General features: G+C 46.5%; 2 protein-coding genes and 1 long non-coding RNA gene across 6 annotated transcripts in view; all 3 read left to right on the forward strand.

Annotated features, from left to right (window-relative positions):
- Positions 1-990: 990 nt before the first annotated feature.
- Positions 991-12,510, forward strand: LOC118364631 (splicing factor U2AF 65 kDa subunit-like). 4 transcript variants are annotated; one of them, XM_035746338.2, is made up of 13 exons: positions 991-1,579; positions 1,994-2,056; positions 2,256-2,397; positions 3,038-3,076; positions 3,594-3,703; positions 3,889-4,040; positions 7,519-7,635; positions 8,673-8,811; positions 9,027-9,106; positions 9,439-9,579; positions 10,066-10,152; positions 10,426-10,677; positions 10,787-12,510. In XM_035746338.2, the coding sequence occupies exons 1-13, from the start codon at positions 1,531-1,533 to the stop codon at positions 10,919-10,921; spliced, it is 1,506 nt and encodes a 501-aa protein (XP_035602231.1). In that variant the 5' UTR covers positions 991-1,530; the 3' UTR covers positions 10,922-12,510. The 4 variants fall into 4 exon arrangements, with proteins under 4 accessions (XP_035602231.1, XP_035602232.1, XP_035602233.1 ...); XM_035746339.2 differs by lacking the exon at positions 3,038-3,076; XM_035746340.2 differs by lacking the exon at positions 1,994-2,056.
- Positions 4,056-5,875, forward strand: LOC127914342 (uncharacterized). The gene is made up of 3 exons (XR_008088138.1): positions 4,056-4,471; positions 4,753-5,220; positions 5,833-5,875. It is a non-coding gene; the product is annotated as an uncharacterized LOC127914342 (long non-coding RNA).
- Positions 12,511-16,549: 4,039 nt separating the features above from the next.
- Positions 16,550-16,745, forward strand: part of LOC118363017 (voltage-dependent calcium channel gamma-6 subunit-like) — a 50,978-nt gene continuing 50,782 nt past the window's right edge. Inside the window, exon 1 of the mRNA XM_052490083.1 lies at positions 16,550-16,638. The gene's annotated coding sequence lies outside the window, so the exon portion shown is untranslated. The remainder of the gene's footprint in view (positions 16,639-16,745) is intronic.

Here is a 16,745-nt window from a genome sequence, read left to right on the forward strand (position 1 = left end):
TTCAGGCTTCAAACAAAGATATAAAACTGTTTTTTTTTGTGAAGAATCAACAACAGGTGGGACACAATCATGAAGTGGAACGACATTTATTGGATATTTCAAACTTTTTTAACAAATCAAAAACTGAAAAATTGGGCGTGCAAAATGATTCAGCCCCCTTAAGTTAATACTTTGTAGCGCCACCTTTTGCTGCGATTACAGCTGTAAGTCGCTTGGGGTATGTCTCTATCAGTTTTGCACATCGAGAGACTGAATTTTTTTCCCATTCCTCCTTGCAAAACAGCTTGAGCTCAGTGAGGTTGGATGGAGAGCATTTGTGAACAGTAGTTTTCAGTTCTTTCCACAGATTCTCGATTGGATTCAGGTCTGGACTTTGACTTGGCCATTCTAACACCTAGATATGTTTATTTTTGAACCATTCCATTGTAGATTTTGCCTTATGTTTTGGATCATTGTCTTGGAAGACAAATCTCCGTCCCAGTCTCAGGTCTTTTGCAGACTCCATCACGTTTTCTTCCAGAATGGTCCTGTATTTGGCTCCATCCATCTTCCCATCAATTTTAACCATCTTCCCTGTCCCTGCTGAAGAAAAGCAGGCCCAAACCATGATGCTGCCACCACCATGTTTGACAGTGGGGATGGTGTGTTCAGGGTAATGGGCTGTGTTGCTTTTACGCCAAACATAACGTTTTGCATTGTTGCCAAAAAGTTCAATTTTGGTTTCATCTGACCAGAGCACCTTCTTCCACATGTTTGGTGTGTCTCCCAGGTGGCTTGTGGCAAACTTTAAACGGCACTTTTTATGGATATCTTTAAGAAATTGCTTTCTTCTTGCCACTCTTCCATAAAGGCCAGTTTTGTTATGTTTGAAGCCTGAAATGTGGCAAAAGGTCGCAAAGTTCAAGGGGGCCGAATACTTTCGCAAGGCACTGTACTGTATGTACATGTTTTGTAGGTTGAATTACAGGCCCAAAGGGGGCGCTAAATGTAAAATGTGTATATCAACTTCCGGTGTCACGGGGTGCCTGGGAGACGAAAAGCAAAAAGCGGGCATACCGAACATATCCCGTATTTTCTCCTTGTATACATTTAATTGAAAAACATATATTGGGACGACGCCAAACACCGTTGTAACATCAACAGGACGAACGGCATAACATTGGATGTGCAATTGTACCAGCATATCCTTATTCACTCGACTTGCTAGTTAGCATTAGCTCGATACCACGACTGCTTCAAGAACAGGCCCCAGCCTGGACTTTGCTTTATCTAACTAGCTATCACAAGATAACACGTTTTCTTCATCAAAGTTATTTTCACTTCTTAGTGTAAACTAGAACCACATCTTTAACTCGCCTGGAGTTGTTTATTTTGATATTTCTAAACCGTTGCATTGGTGGTGTGTAGTTAGCTAGCATTTTACTAAGTGTGCTGTGCTCTTTTTTCGCAAGCTAGCGACCGCTCAGCTTTCCCGTCCATTTTACAGTCACAACTAACTAACTAGCTAGGGCTAGCAAATAAGAAACGGCAATGTCGGATTTCGACGAATTCGAGAGACAACTGTCTGAAAACAAACAAGGTAAGCTAGCTAGTTAATCACTTATTTTATAGCCAGGTTCTAAACTAGCTAGTTAGCAATCGCATATCATCACAACACAAGAGCGCGGGCTGGCTAACTAGCTAGTAGGGACGTTGGCTGCTAGAATCCACTCTGTCGCAGCTGTCGTCCCAGGCACATGTGTGTGGCTATAACTAGCTAACCCATTGTTTAAAAGTAACGATATTACTGTCACTAATCGACCCTGTTTTGAGCCAGCTGACGTTTTCCTGCTCTGAATGTGTTGAAGTTGCCAGTTAAAATATTAATCCATTAAAAGTTAACGTCTCTTGGCCATACAGTAGCTATATCCTATGAAAGTAAACACGTAACGGTGTCAATCCTCTTGCCCCCTGTACCATCTTCTCTCCTCCCCATCTCTATGGTCCTCTGTAGCTCAGTTGGTAGAGCATGGCGCTTGCAACGCCAGGATAGGGCGCTCGATTCCCGGGAACACCCGTACGTAAAATGTATGCACGCATGACTGTAAGTCGCTTTGGATAAAAGCGTCTGTTTAATGGCAAAGTTATATTATTTTAACTCAACCGTTTTCTCTCCTCCCCCTCTGTTTTCTTTCCTCCCTTTCTGTTTTCTTTCCTCCCATCCCCCCTTGTTCTATTGTTTCACCGTTCCTTCCCCTTTCTTTCCCTTCCTCCAGCGGAGAAGGACAAGGAGAACCGCCACCACCGTCGCTCCCCCTCTCGCAGCCGCAGCCGAGAGAGGAAGAGGAGGAGCAGAGACAAGGACAGACGCAGCAGGGATCGCCGTGGAGACAGCAAGGAGCGCAGACCGAGACGCAGGTAACTACAGCATTGTCTTACTGCACGCCCTCAGGTGTGTAAGAGACCTAGTTACGTGCAGGTACTACGTACTGGTTTGAGTAGGGCTATCTGCACACCTGATGAGTGAACACTATCAGGACACTTGGAAAATAAGCAACCCAGGCAACACTGACTGTACCTCGTAAAAAGTTTAAATCTGAAATAGAAAGCTCTGAAGCATATTGATATACAGCATTATTCCTCTGTATGAGGTAGCCCACCTATTGTCCTGACAGTGAGATGCAAGTTTGGAGGAAGACTCACATCTAACAGTGTTCACACATGCGTTGAACATTCTACACCTGGTCCCTGAAGTCATTTTAGTGGAAAGAGCCATAGCGTACACTTACTAGACCTCAGTGTTCTGTAGAAGATTCCAAATCGGTCCCTATCCCTAGGCCCTACTAGTAGATCTGAAAGGAGTGGATGTGGTGAGAGCTCCAGCAGAAGACCATATTGCTTATACCCGTCCAATCCTTTAGCATCTATGTGAAGTTCATACAAACAGTGGCTTGGGGCTAATTTCGAATTGCACTCTAGTTCCACTTCCTGCATTGGAACTACCTGTGACCAGGGTTGGAGTGAAATGAAATGTGAACTCCTTCCAATGTCATTTCAGCTCACCATCCCAACAACAACCCCAAGAGATTGCTGTAAGGTAATACAGCAAACTAACACAGAGCTTGTTTCTGCATTATTACAATATCACTCCAGTCACTCTAGCAAGTGATCTTTCCTCTGATTGTGTACTATCCACTCATGTTTACAACAGCATATTATATCCTGTGTATACAATTGTGTGGGAATGTTTCGGTAAGGGGTTTCTATGGAGAGAGAAAAATGAAACTGTAGGGTCAACTCTGTAATAATGGGTTAGATTTGTAGGGCTCTGTGACATCCACTGTAAATGTCATTTAAAAGTAGTATGTCAATTGAAATCACTTGTATTTGTAAAAGGTATAATAATTTATAACATGGATTCAGAAGTGTAAACCTGGTGTTTCTCATAGATGGGTTAAAGAGAAGCTCTAGGTTTCTCTAAAGGTCTATTTAAGGCTTGACTCACAGGACATCACAAGTAATGACTTCTGTCTTTTTACGTCATCTGTTTCTCCCTGCACTCCTTTGTTGGTCTTTCTGTCCTCACTCCTCCTGTCCTATTTTCTCTCCATCAGTCGTTCCCCGCACCGTGAAACGAAGAAGAAGAACAAAGTGAAGAAGTACTGGGACGTCCCTCCTCCTGGATTTGAACACATCAGTGTGATGCAGTACAAAGCCATGCAGGGTAAGAGAGGAGGCCTCACTTCATCATCCTCTTCCTCTCTTCCTTGTTCTCGCTCCTCTATTTTCATCTACTCTATTAAACTCTTTGACCCTCGTTTGGCCTCCTATTTAACTGTGTTCTTACTAATACTGTCTTGTTCTGGAAGCTGTATGAATGTTGTTTTAAACATGTGACTTCTCCTCAAGCTGCGGGTCAGATCCCAGCCACGGCCCTGCTGCCCACCATGACCCCAGACGGCCTGGCCGTGACCCCCACTCCCGTCCCTGTGGTGGGAAGCCAGATGACCAGACAGGCCCGTCGGCTTTATGTGGGCAACATCCCCTTCGGCATCACAGAGGTCAGTTAGCTCCTGGATGGATGTAGGGACAGAGTTCAGAGAGATGGAGTAGGTAGAAGTTGATACATGGCTCTGCAGTACCGCAATTTTACTCTCATATGTGCCTGAATATGTAGCTGTGCAACCTGGAATTTTTTATTTAGGAGGACCAGTGTGTCGAGAAAAATGACGGATTCTAGCTTTTATTTCCTCATTTTTCATTGCGGTTTTAAATGTCTTTGTTTGTGCCTACATTTTTCACATGTTCCTTGTAAAAAGAAAAAAAGTTCACCATAGAGCCTTGACAGTTTAAAGATAGGGGCCGCGCCATCTGATTCTGTCAGGTTAAGGATAGGGGCCGCGCCATCTGATTCTGTCAGGTTAAGGCTAGGGGCCGCGCCATCTGATTCTGTCAGGTTAAGGCTAGGGGCCGCGCCATCTGATTCTGTCAGGTTAAGGCTAGGGGCCGCGCCATCTGATTCTGTCAGGTTAAGGATAGGGGCCGCGCCATCTGATTCTGTCAGGTTAAGGCTAGGGGCCGCGCCATCTGATTCTGTCAGGTTAAGGCTAGGGGCCGCGCCATCTGATTCTGTCAGGTTAAGGATAGGGGCCGCGCCATCTGATTCTGTCAGGTTAAGGATAGGGGCCGCGCCATCTGATTCTGTCAGGTTAAGGATAGGGGCCGCGCCATCTGATTCTGTCAGGTTAAGGATAGGGGCTCTGATTCTGTCAGGTTAAGGCTAGGGGCCGCGCCATCTGATTCTGTCAGGTTAAGGCTAGGGGCCGCGCCATCTGATTCTGTCAGGTTAAGGCTAGGGGCCGCGCCATCTGATTCTGTCAGGTTAAGGCTAGGGGCCGCGCCATCTGATTCTGTCAGGTTAAGGCTAGGGGCCGCGCCATCTGATTCTGTCAGGTTAAGGCTAGGGGCCGCGCCATCTGATTCTGTCAGGTTAAGGCTAGGGGCCGCGCCATCTGATTCTGTCAGGTTAAGGCTAGGGGCCGCGCCATCTGATTCTGTCAGGTTAAGGCTAGGGGCCGCGCCATCTGATTCTGTCAGGTTAAGGCTAGGGGCCGCGCCATCTGATTCTGTCAGGTTAAGGCTAGGGGCCGCGCCATCTGATTCTGTCAGGTTAAGGATAGGGGCCGCGCCATCTGATTCTGTCAGGTTAAGGCTAGGGGCCGCGCCATCTGATTCTGTCAGGTTAAAGATAGGGGCCGCGCCATCTGATTCTGTCAGGTTAAGGATAGGGGCCGCGCCATCTGATTCTGTCAGGTTAAAGATAGGGGCCGCGCCATCTGATTCTGTCAGGTTAAGGATAGGGGCCGCGCCATCTGATTCTGTCAGGTTAAGGATAGGGGCCGCGCCATCTGATTCTGTCAGGTTAAAGATAGGGGCCGCGCCATCTGATTCTGTCAGGTTAAGGATAGGGGCCGCGCCATCTGATTCTGTCAGGTTAAGGATAGGGGCCGCGCCATCTGATTCTGTCAGGTTAAGGCTAGGGGCCGCGCCATCTGATTCTGTCAGGTTAAGGATAGGGGCCGCGCCATCTGATTCTGTCAGGTTAAGGATAGGGGCCGCGCCATCTGATTCTGTCAGGTTAAGGATAGGGGCCGCGCCATCTGATTCTGTCAGGTTAAGGATAGGGGCCGCGCCATCTGATTCTGTCAGGTTAAGGATAGGGGCCGCGCCATCTGATTCTGTCAGGTTAAGGATAGGGGCCGCGCCATCTGATTCTGTCAGGTTAAGGCTAGGGGCCGCGCCATCTGATTCTGTCAGGTTAAAGATAGGGGCCGCGCCATCTGATTCTGTCAGGTTAAAGATAGGGGCCGCGCCATCTGATTCTGTCAGGTTAAGGATAGGGGCCGCGCCATCTGATTCTGTCAGGTTAAGGATAGGGGCCGCGCCATCTGATTCTGTCAGGTTAAGGATAGGGGCCGCGCCATCTGATTCTGTCAGGTTAAGGCTAGGGGCCGCGCCATCTGATTCTGTCAGGTTAAGGATAGGGGCCGCGCCATCTGATTCTGTCAGGTTAAGGATAGGGGCCGCGCCATCTGATTCTGTCAGGTTAAGGATAGGGGCCGCGCCATCTGATTCTGTCAGGTTAAAGATAGGGGCCGCGCCATCTGATTCTGTCAGGTTAAAGATAGGGGCCGCGCCATCTGATTCTGTCAGGTTAAAGATAGGGGCCGCGCCATCTGATTCTGTCAGGTTAAGGATAGGGGCCGCGCCATCTGATTCTGTCAGGTTAAGGATAGGGGCCGCGCCATCTGATTCTGTCAGGTTAAGGATAGGGGCCGCGCCATCTGATTCTGTCAGGTTAAGGATAGGGGCCGCGCCATCTGATTCTGTCAGGTTAAAGATAGGGGCCGCGCCATCTGATTCTGTCAGGTTAAGGATAGGGGTCGCGCCATCTGATTCTGTCAGGTTAAGGATAGGGGCCGCGCCATCTGATTCTGTCAGGTTAAGGATAGGGGCCGCGCCATCTGATTCTGTCAGGTTAAGGATAGGGGCCGCGCCATCTGATTCTGTCAGGTTAAGGCTAGGGGCCGCGCCATCTGATTCTGTCAGGTTAAGGATAGGGGCCGCGCCATCTGATTCTGTCAGGTTAAGGCTAGGGGCCGCGCCATCTGATTCTGTCAGGTTAAAGATAGGGGCCGCGCCATCTGATTCTGTCAGGTTAAGGATAGGGGCCGCGCCATCTGATTCTGTCAGGTTAAGGATAGGGGCCGCGCCATCTGATTCTGTCAGGTTAAAGATAGGGGCCGCGCCATCTGATTCTGTCAGGTTAAGGCTAGGGGCCGCGCCATCTGATTCTGTCAGGTTAAGGATAGGGGCCGCGCCATCTGATTCTGTCAGGTTAAAGATAGGGGCCGCGCCATCTGATTCTGTCAGGTTAAGGCTAGGGGCCGCGCCATCTGATTCTGTCAGGTTAAAGATAGGGGCCGCGCCATCTGATTCTGTCAGGTTAAAGATAGGGGCCGCGCCATCTGATTCTGTCAGGTTAAGGCTAGGGGCCGCGCCATCTGATTCTGTCAGGTTAAAGATAGGGGCCGCGCCATCTGATTCTGTCAGGTTAAGGCTAGGGGCCGCGCCATCTGATTCTGTCAGGTTAAAGATAGGGGCCGCGCCATCTGATTCTGTCAGGTTAAAGATAGGGGCCGCGCCATCTGATTCTGTCAGGTTAAGGATAGGGGCCGCGCCATCTGATTCTGTCAGGTTAAAGATAGGGGCCGCGCCATCTGATTCTGTCGGGTTAAGGATAGGGGCCGCGCCATCTGATTCTGTCAGGTTAAGGCTAGGGGCCGCGCCATCTGATTCTGTCAGGTTAAGGATAGGGGCCGCGCCATCTGATTCTGTCAGGTTAAAGATAGGGGCCGCGCCATCTGATTCTGTCAACTAGTATTTCAAGCTTAGGGTGATCAGAGTGCATAATAAATACTGTTGTTGGTGTGAGTCTTCCAGAGTATTGCCTCAATGTCTCTCCCTCTACCTGTGTAGGAGTCCATGATGGATTTCTTCAATGCCCAGATGCGTCTGGGTGGTCTCACTCAGGCTCCGGGGAACCCCGTCCTTGCTGTTCAGATCAACCAGGACAAGAACTTTGCCTTCCTCGAGGTGGGTCTCAACACCCACTTGACTATACGCAATACTGGAGAAGAAATGTGACCTTCCTCAATAGTCCAAAATGACCTCTTTTCAAATCAAACTTGATTTGTCACATGTGCCGAATACAAGAAGTGTGGACTTTACCGTGAAATGCTTACTTATACAAGCCCTTAACCAACAGTGCAGTTCAAGAAGAAAATATTTACCAAGTAGGTTAAAATAAAAGTTACAATATAAAGTAACTATAAAAATATAAAGTAATAATAATAACGGGGCTATATACAGGGGACACCGGTACCGAGTCAGTGTGTGGGGGTACAGGCTAGTTGAGGTAATTTGTACATGTAGGTGGGGGTGAAGTGACTGCATAGGTAACAAACACAGCGAGTAGCAGCAGTGTACAGGGGGGGTCAATGTAAATTGTCCAGTGGTGATTTTTTATGAATTGTTCAGCAGTCTAATGGCTTGGGGTTAGAAGCTGTTGAGGAGCATTTAGGTCCTAGACTTGGCTCTCCGGTACCGCTTGCCGCTCGGTATCAGAGGAAACAGTCTATAACTTGGGTGACTGGAGTCTCTAACTATTTTATGGGCTTTCCTCTGACACCGCCTATTATAGAGGTCCTGGATGGCAGGAAGCTTGGCGCCAGAGATGTACTGGGCTGTACGCACTAACTTCTGTCGTGCCTTACGGTCAGAGGCTGAGCTGTTGCCATACCAGGCTGTGATGCAACCAGTCAGGATGCTCTTGATGGTGCAGCTGTAGAACTTTTTGAGGATCTGAAGACCCATGCCAAATCTTTTCAGTCTCCTGAGGGGGGAATAGGTGTTGTTGTGCCCTCTTCACAACTGTCTTGGTGTGTTTGAACCATTCTAGTTTGTTGATGTGGACTCCAAGGAATTTAACTCTCGACCCGCGCCACTACAGCCCCGTCGATGTTAATGGGGGCCTGTTCGGCCCTTTTATCTGAGCTTTCTGAAATAATCTGACAGGTGAAAGTTAACCCTCTACCTTTCTAAAACCTGGTCTGTGTTTTGTTGTCCCATAGTTCCGCTCAGTGGATGAGACAACCCAGGCCATGGCGTTCGATGGCATCATCTTCCAGGGACAGAGTCTGAAGATCCGCCGTCCCCATGACTACCAGCCTCTGCCCGGCATGAGCGAGAACCCCAGCGTCTACGTGCCTGGTCTGTCTGTCTGTCTGTCTGTCTGTCTCTGTCTGTCGGTTTACTGTCCAAACTTCTCTGGCTCTTTCACTTTCTATTTAGTCCATCTTTAAACCCTTCTTAGTCTGGCCTACTTGAACTATTTACCTGTCTCTGTAGGATCAGACTGGATGTAGGCTGTTTATATCAACGTTTGGTTGACTTTAAATAACTTCTCTCTCCTTCTGTCTGTGTAGGCGTGGTGTCCACAGTGGTGCCTGACTCGGCCCACAAGCTGTTCATCGGGGGCCTGCCCAACTACCTGAATGATGACCAGGTCAGTGAGCTGACCTTAAGCAGCTTAGCCTTCTAACCAGGTCACCTGGAGCCACATGCTGTCTGGCTGCTCACCTCCCGTGACGTCCCAGTCTGGCCCAGTGAAAACCTCCTGTTTTCTCACATGCCTAGTCAATGCTGGACGCGGTTAGCAGTGTACTGAAGTAACACTGTTGATGGAAGCCAGACAGCTTGGAAGAGCTCCAATAGTCTGAGATGTTAAGTGTTCAACAATGTCTCCTCTCCTCGTCTGACTGTTCTCCCATTTCCCCTGTCCCTCCCATCTTTTCCCCTCTGATCTCTATGGTAATCTTCCCTCTCTGTGTTCTCCAGGTGAAGGAGCTCCTGACATCGTTTGGGCCTCTCAAGGCCTTTAACTTGGTCAAGGATAGTGCCACAGGTTTGTCTAAGGGTTATGCGTTCTGTGAGTATGTAGACGTCAACCTGAACGACCAGATCACCATGGAGAATCAGGTAGCTAACCACCCCCTTCATTTTAGTTCTTCACACACCATGTCATGGTTTTGGATTTGATCCAGGTTTTTCTTTTCTTTTTTCTCGCACATTTTTGCAATATCTCTTCACATTTTGAATTACTTGCATATTAATAAAAATGTAAATGAATGTTAAAGGGGACCTGCTCTTATGATATTATTGTTTCATATATAATACTTTAGCCCCCACAGCAAGAGACATAACTCTTGACAAAGTGATTTGATATGGTTACGCTCCCAATATTTCACAGTAATCTGTTATGATTGAACTGAATTGCAGTAAAAATGTAATAAAACCTTTTTAAAATGACCATCTGTAGAAAGGTAAAAATCCTAAATTCAGCTTTCGGTTGGGTTCTTGAAAGGGAGAATTTCAATATATAGTGTAGAAGTGCATAGACCCTGGGGGGTTGTCCCTGCTGATTGACAGCTGTATTAACCACTTGGAGATGCCCTGTCCCCACAGGCCATAGCAGGACTCAACGGCATGCAGCTGGGGGATAAAAAGCTCCTGGTGCAGAGAGCCAGCGTGGGATCCAAGAATGCCACTCTGGTAAGACTGAGAGATGGAGCTGGTCAGGCAGGGAGTAGTGTGCTACAGTGGAGAGAGAAGTAGAAGGCAGAGGGGAAACGCTTGGTCCAGGGAGCCTTCAGGACATTTGAGAAAGATGCACTTGTGCAGAGGATCTTGTGCAGAGGATCTTAGATAGAGACGAGGGGGAGCATATGTTGTGATCTGTGCTGTTTGTTTATACTTTTCCAATCCCTCACGGCATGTTCTGTATCCACCAACACTCCTTCTCCAACCCTCCCCTCTCCCTTCCAGACAAGTATAAATCAGACACCGGTGACGCTGCAGGTGCCGGGCCTGATGAACAGCTCAATGACCCAGATGGCCGGCCTGCCCACAGAGGTGCTGTGTCTGATGAATATGGTGGCTGTGGAGGAGCTGGTGGATGAAGAGGAATATGAGGAGATCGTGGAGGATGTGAGGGACGAGTGCAGCAAGTACGGCCAGGTCAAGAGCATCGAGATCCCCAGACCTGTGGATGGGCTGGAAGTCCCTGGCACTGGCAAGGTGAGAGAGAGAAGCTTCTGTCTGTCTTCAGCTTTATCACTATGCCTTTTTGAATGATCTCCATTGAACCTCCTTACATTTCCTCTCTCTATCCCTCTCTGTCCTATAGATCTTTGTGGAGTTCATGTCAGTGTTTGACTCCCAGAAGGCCATGCAGGGTCTGACGGGCAGGAAGTTTGCTAACCGGGTGGTGGTGACCAAATACTGCGACCCTGATGCCTACCACCGCCGAGACTTCTGGTAGAGGATGACGACAGAAGAGGATAGTGAGGGGGGGTGGATTGCCATATTTCAAATCGACCGCTAACCCCACACCACCTAGGCACTTGTTTTGACCTGAAAAGGTGTGAGCGACATAATGTTTCACCTAGTCCATCAGAAGGCCAGGTGGAGTTCAGAGAAGTGGCCAGGTGGAGTTCAGAGAAGCACCCGGGGGTAGGGGTTGGGGATCTATTTGCTATTGGGCAAAAGAGAAGGGAGAGATGAAGGGTTTGTATTCTGATGAAAACCAGGATGGGGGGGTGGGTTCAAAGATTTTTGTGAATTGTGTGTAGTAACAGGACAGGGGTAAATGATTTTTATACTTTGTGAGAAAGCGATGGGTCATTCTGGGGGTGGGGGGGGTCTTGCCACACCTTATGGTTTGTATTTAAATGGAGGGAGCCTGTTTTAAGTACTTTAGGAAGGTGTAGAGAGGGGGAAGTGGATTGGTCTACTCTATAAGAGTGGTGGATAGATGGATGGACAGGAGTATTCATCATTTCATATGGGGAGAGGGAGGTGGTGACATTTTTTTATTTGACCCACCAATGTAGATAACATGATCGGTTTCTTGTTGTGAAAAGGGGGAAGGAAAGCTATTGATAGGATGGAAAGCTATTGATAGGATAGAATGGAAAGCTATTGATGGGATAGGATGGAAAGCTATTGATGGGATAGGATGGAAAGCTATTGATAGGATAGGATGGAAAGCTATTGACAGGATAGGATGGAAAGCTATTGACAGGAATGGCCTCGTTTTGTGATTTTCCTTCTCAGATTTGGACCTTTAGATTTCCTTGTTTCTTTTCTTTCGTGTACATCAGACTAAGCCCCTCTCCCTCTCCCTGTGTATGTAGCGAGAGGGGAGAAGCTGTAACTACACATAACCAACTCCAATGTCACATTGGACTAATTTATCTGAATGTCAGCTTTTGTGGTACCAATACTGTATATTTACACTGTCACACCTTCATTGTCACCAGGGCCGGAGTTTGAGTACCATACGTTTTTATTACTGCCTGTGTCTCTGAAGGTTTTGTTTCTTTTTTGGATTGAAACCTTTCATCTAGTGTGAATTAATCCATCTCCATTTTTAGCAGGTAAAATAATTCTGTCCCTACACCCTACCCTTACCCATAAGAGAGACTGGGAGAGGGGAAAGGCAGGCTTTTGAAGTTCTGAATTGTTATTTTTGAATTGTGAGTGGTAAATATTGGATTGGTGTTGAGTAGGGCTTGATCTGGTTCTGATTTAAAAGCCTTAATGTTATTTTTCATGTCACATTCGAGAGAAATATGTGGAGTACTCATTCATGTCTGTGCTTAGCAAGTTTGTCAAATACATGGAGTCATTTCATGCTTTGGTATTTTCAGTTAACAATGATTTGAGATTGTAGTCAATATTCAAGTTACTATTGTATTGCTTTGTCTGGAATGAGTTTGTTTTGTTTTGCTTCCTGTTTCAAACCTACCTATAGAATATTGGACTGCTCATACAGAAATGTCTTTGGCCCAGGTCGTGTTTGTGTAACTTCTCACCTCAGCAGACAAAATAAAGGTATAAAGACTAATACCACTGTTTCCTGTTCTACTGCCCACAAATAAAATGCACTATTTACTTTGACCAAGTTATCAGGCTTTTAGTAACCATAGAAGTCAGGTAGTATTGTGTGATTGTACACATGTTCTGTTAAGTAATGGGTTTGTTGTCGTAAAGGGTGAGATGGTATTAAACGGATAGTTTTTTAACTGAAGGGGAGTGCAGTCTTTTGGACAGGTTCTCAAGTGTTCTATTGGACTGTTCAACAAAATGTTCATACTCTTCAAAAGGTTGTCCCCTCAACTGTATATATGGTCTCACTTCTTCCTCATCTCACTCAACCTTTCATTACGACTCCAAGGACCACTGGTTACACTGGGGTTGAGGGAGTTCCCATGATGCTTTGTGTTCAGACCTAGATTTGGGCAGTACCAGTGACTTCCTCCCTTTCTAAAATTTGCTTTTTAAATCTTACCATGTCATTTTAATTGAATCTTTTTGGGTGGGAAAATGTCAATTAATGGAATAAAAAATGGCTAAAACCACATGTAGTTTATAATAGAAGTGTGAATCTTTTATTGGACCTTTATTTAACGAGGCAAGTCTGTTAACAAATTCTTATTTACAATGACGGCCAAACCCTAACGACGATGGTCCAATTGTGCGGCGCCATATGGGACTCCCAATCACGGCTGGTTGTGATCTAGCCTGGAATTGAACCAGGGTTTGTAGTGATGCCTCTAGCAATGAGATGTAGTGCCTTTAGACCGCTGTGCCACTTAGTTCTCGTTTTCAAAAGTTGCTCAAACAGGATTTCTGTTGCTCTGGATATCACGCACTGAAAAGCAGGAGTTGACTAACAGTGCAAATAGACTTGGCTTGTATGTTCACATTTGAGTCATTTAGCAAATTCTCTTAGCCAAGACTTCCAGTAGTGAGTGCATACATATTCATACTGGTCCCCCATGGTAATCAAACCCACAACCCTGGCATTGTAAGCGCCATGCTCTACAAACTGAGTCACACGGGACTGATTTGGACTGTTTTTCCATTGAAATGTCAAGGTGACAGATTCAGAACCACAGTACACACAAACCTGAGCTGACTGGTCAGCAGTATTCATGGGTAGAGGCTTGCCTAAGTGGCATGAAAACAGGTTGACACTTCAGTGTTCCATCTATACTCACCTGGGGCTTATTCAGGAGGGAACAGCTACAGAAGTGTATAGTGCAGCACAGACATGACACTGTCGTGGGAATAATGAACCATGTCTCTACATCTTATGTCTGTCTGCGCCGTTGCACTCCACTGAGGAAGGCCAGCAATATGGTGCAATCCCTCCAGACCAGGCAGGTAGATGTTGCCAGAAAGCACAGAATCTAAGATCAGTTTACCCACCCCAATCCCAAGAAGAACAACTTCATCCTACTCCAATGGGAATCAGTATAGAGACTCAGGGAAGATCTCAATTGCGTAGTCATCGCATCTTCTCTCCTCGTCTCCTCCTCAAAACCCATTGGATGAGAAAGCCAGAGGACCTGCCCCTCTGACCTTCTCCTCCAAAGGGTTTTGAGAAGGAGACAAGGAGAGAGGATGCAAGGAGTATGCAATTGAGATCTTTCCATTGTAACCCACCATAGGAGCCCAGCCCAGGCAGGTCTGATGCTGCAGTAGTATATCAATGTACTGCTGCCCTCTAGTGGGAAGTCTACACCACTGGCGCTGGTCCTTGCCATTCTACACCACGCCCCAACTGATCTTCATTCAGAAAGATGGAACGCTGCAGTAGCTAGGGAGAGAGAAACTCTAAACACTACATCAAGGGATGGAGGCTGTGTGCATGTGTGTGCCTGTGCATGTGTGTGCCTGTGCATGTGTGTGCCTGTGTGTGTGAAAGTAGAGCACAATTTGTAAATGCATAGGTTTAAGGTTCAGATGTTTCTTGTCATGGCATCACAGAGCAGTAGATCAAACAAACATTTAGTGTTTTTACTCTTCTACGCAGTCCTTAGTTCAACTATAGAATATCTTATAGATGACATCATGCAGTGTGTGTGCGTTTCGTTGTGTGTCCGCGCTCGTGTACGTTTTGGTGTACGTGCTTGCATGAGTGTGTGTGTGTGAGTGTGTGTGAGCACACATCACTCCAGTGGTGACAGAAGAACTTTGAGTGATGTGTATATGAGAGCCTGAGGTTGATCACACCGTGTATTATAAAAGACCTGAGATTACCACTGTCTTCCTATCAGACCATATGAGGGAGGAGAGGTAAACTAGAAAAAAGTTACGAAATAAAGCACACAAGTATAATTGTATTTTGACAGGAAAGCTAATTTGCATAGGCAAGATGAAATACTGTAGGCCACCTTTTATGATTGATACCACATTAATTCAATGCATTCCTTTGTCAAATCTGACAGCCCCCCTTCCCTCATGCCTTGCGTGTTTCTGGACCCTTGCCCACCTCATTCGCCGAGTTCCCCGTGACTCTCTCTCTCTGTCTTTCTCTCTCTCTCTCTCTCTCTCTCTCTCTCTCTCTCTCTCTCTCTCTCTCTCTCTCTCTCTCTCTCCCGCTCTATGTTTACATCTCTTTCTCTGCATCTCTCTCTCTCTCTGTGCCACGTGTCATGTGTAACCCAAACTGTGAGCAGTACAGCAGAGCAGGAGCTGGATCATGTGGAGAACTTCCATGAGACCAGGCTGGACCCCTCTCTGCTTCCTTAAAGGGAGGTTCTGTACTACAGACCACTGACTGGGCTTCTGATTGTGCTTTAGAATAGTGATTACAGTTCTAATTGTCTTTAGAACATTGAATGGGGTTCCACTCTGCTTTAGAACAACGACTATGGTTCTGCAGCTCTACAGGAAAGCAAACTATGAAATGTAGTTGTACCTTGACTGCTCTTGTCGTCTCTTTCTCCAACACACTCTCTTTTTCTTTCCACCTCTTCTTTCCCTCTGTAGTGCTCTCTTTCCAGTGTGTTTCTGTCTGTCATTCTGTTGCAGTTTGTCTCTCTCTGTCTTTCTTTCCTTCTGTCTTTCTCCACTAATCCCCCTCCCCTCTCTCTTTCTCTTCATCTCCTCTCTCTCTCTATCTTTCTCTTCATCTCCTCTCTCTCTCTGATTAACAGTGTGTTATGGATTGCTGTGAAGTGCTACCCTGGCCTCCACTCATATAAACAGTACAGATGCCCCTCCTTTGCCACCACTTAATGTCATTAACAGCTGGCTTTCTTAAATAGACACACACATACACACAGACAATGTTTTTACCCACACAAACGTTGCCTGTCATCATGGCAGAAGACAAAACGAATAAAGATTTTAAACAAATGTAGAGTTGAGTTTGAACATGGACCTGGATACACACAAAAACACATTCTGAGGGTCAGAGGCCAGGAGACACAGTTAATCAACCACAGAACCAACCTACCCAGCGCTCCCTCTCCTCTTACTCTCTCTTTCCATATCCTTTACTTACCCCACCCCCTTAACACACACTGACTATCTCTCTCTTCTGCCTCTCTCTTTCTTTAGCCCCATTTATACCTGGTTTTAACAACATGCGTCATCTGTCCTGATCTGGTCCACATTCTGATTGTGCCCACATTTTTAGACAGGTGTAGACGATTAACAATACGCATTGCGATCTGATTGTGATCAGATCTTTCTGACCACCCCCAGAGGTAGTCAAACATGCATTGTGTCTGGATGTCTTGTCTTGTGTGTACAGTAGACAGATCTGGACAGAGAAACAATTGAAATCTTCATTTTAAAATCATTGACAGGTGGCACCATTAAATTATGACATCAATAGGGGTGTCTTAAAATAAATAAATAAATATTATTTTAAAAGAATAACACTCAGTTAATTTGCGTACAGAGAGGGACCAGGAAATGTGGGCACAATCAGGACAAAGGACCTATGTTAGCACCAGGTATAAACGGGTCTCTCTCTCTCTCTTCCTTTCTCTCTCTCTCTCTCTCTCTGTCTCTCTCTCTCTCTCTCTCTCTCTCTCTGTCTCTCTCTCTCTCTCTCTCTCTCTGTCTCTCTCTCTCTCTCTCTCCCCCTCCCCCTCCCTCTCCAACACTCCCAACTTTATCCCCTCTATTAAGTTCCAAGCTTCTTTCAATCTGTAGTGAACAACATATTCCAAACAGGTCAGACTTACTTTTCTCCTTGTTGTTATTGGTGCTGGGCTTTAGATTGTGCTTATAGCTGCATGTTGTGCTGGTTGCAGTAGTGGTGGTGAAGTAGGAGAGTGTGT

This window comes from Oncorhynchus keta, chromosome 31 (assembly GCF_023373465.1).
Source record: "Oncorhynchus keta strain PuntledgeMale-10-30-2019 chromosome 31, Oket_V2, whole genome shotgun sequence".
NCBI classification, from domain to species: Eukaryota; Metazoa; Chordata; class Actinopteri; order Salmoniformes; family Salmonidae; genus Oncorhynchus; species Oncorhynchus keta.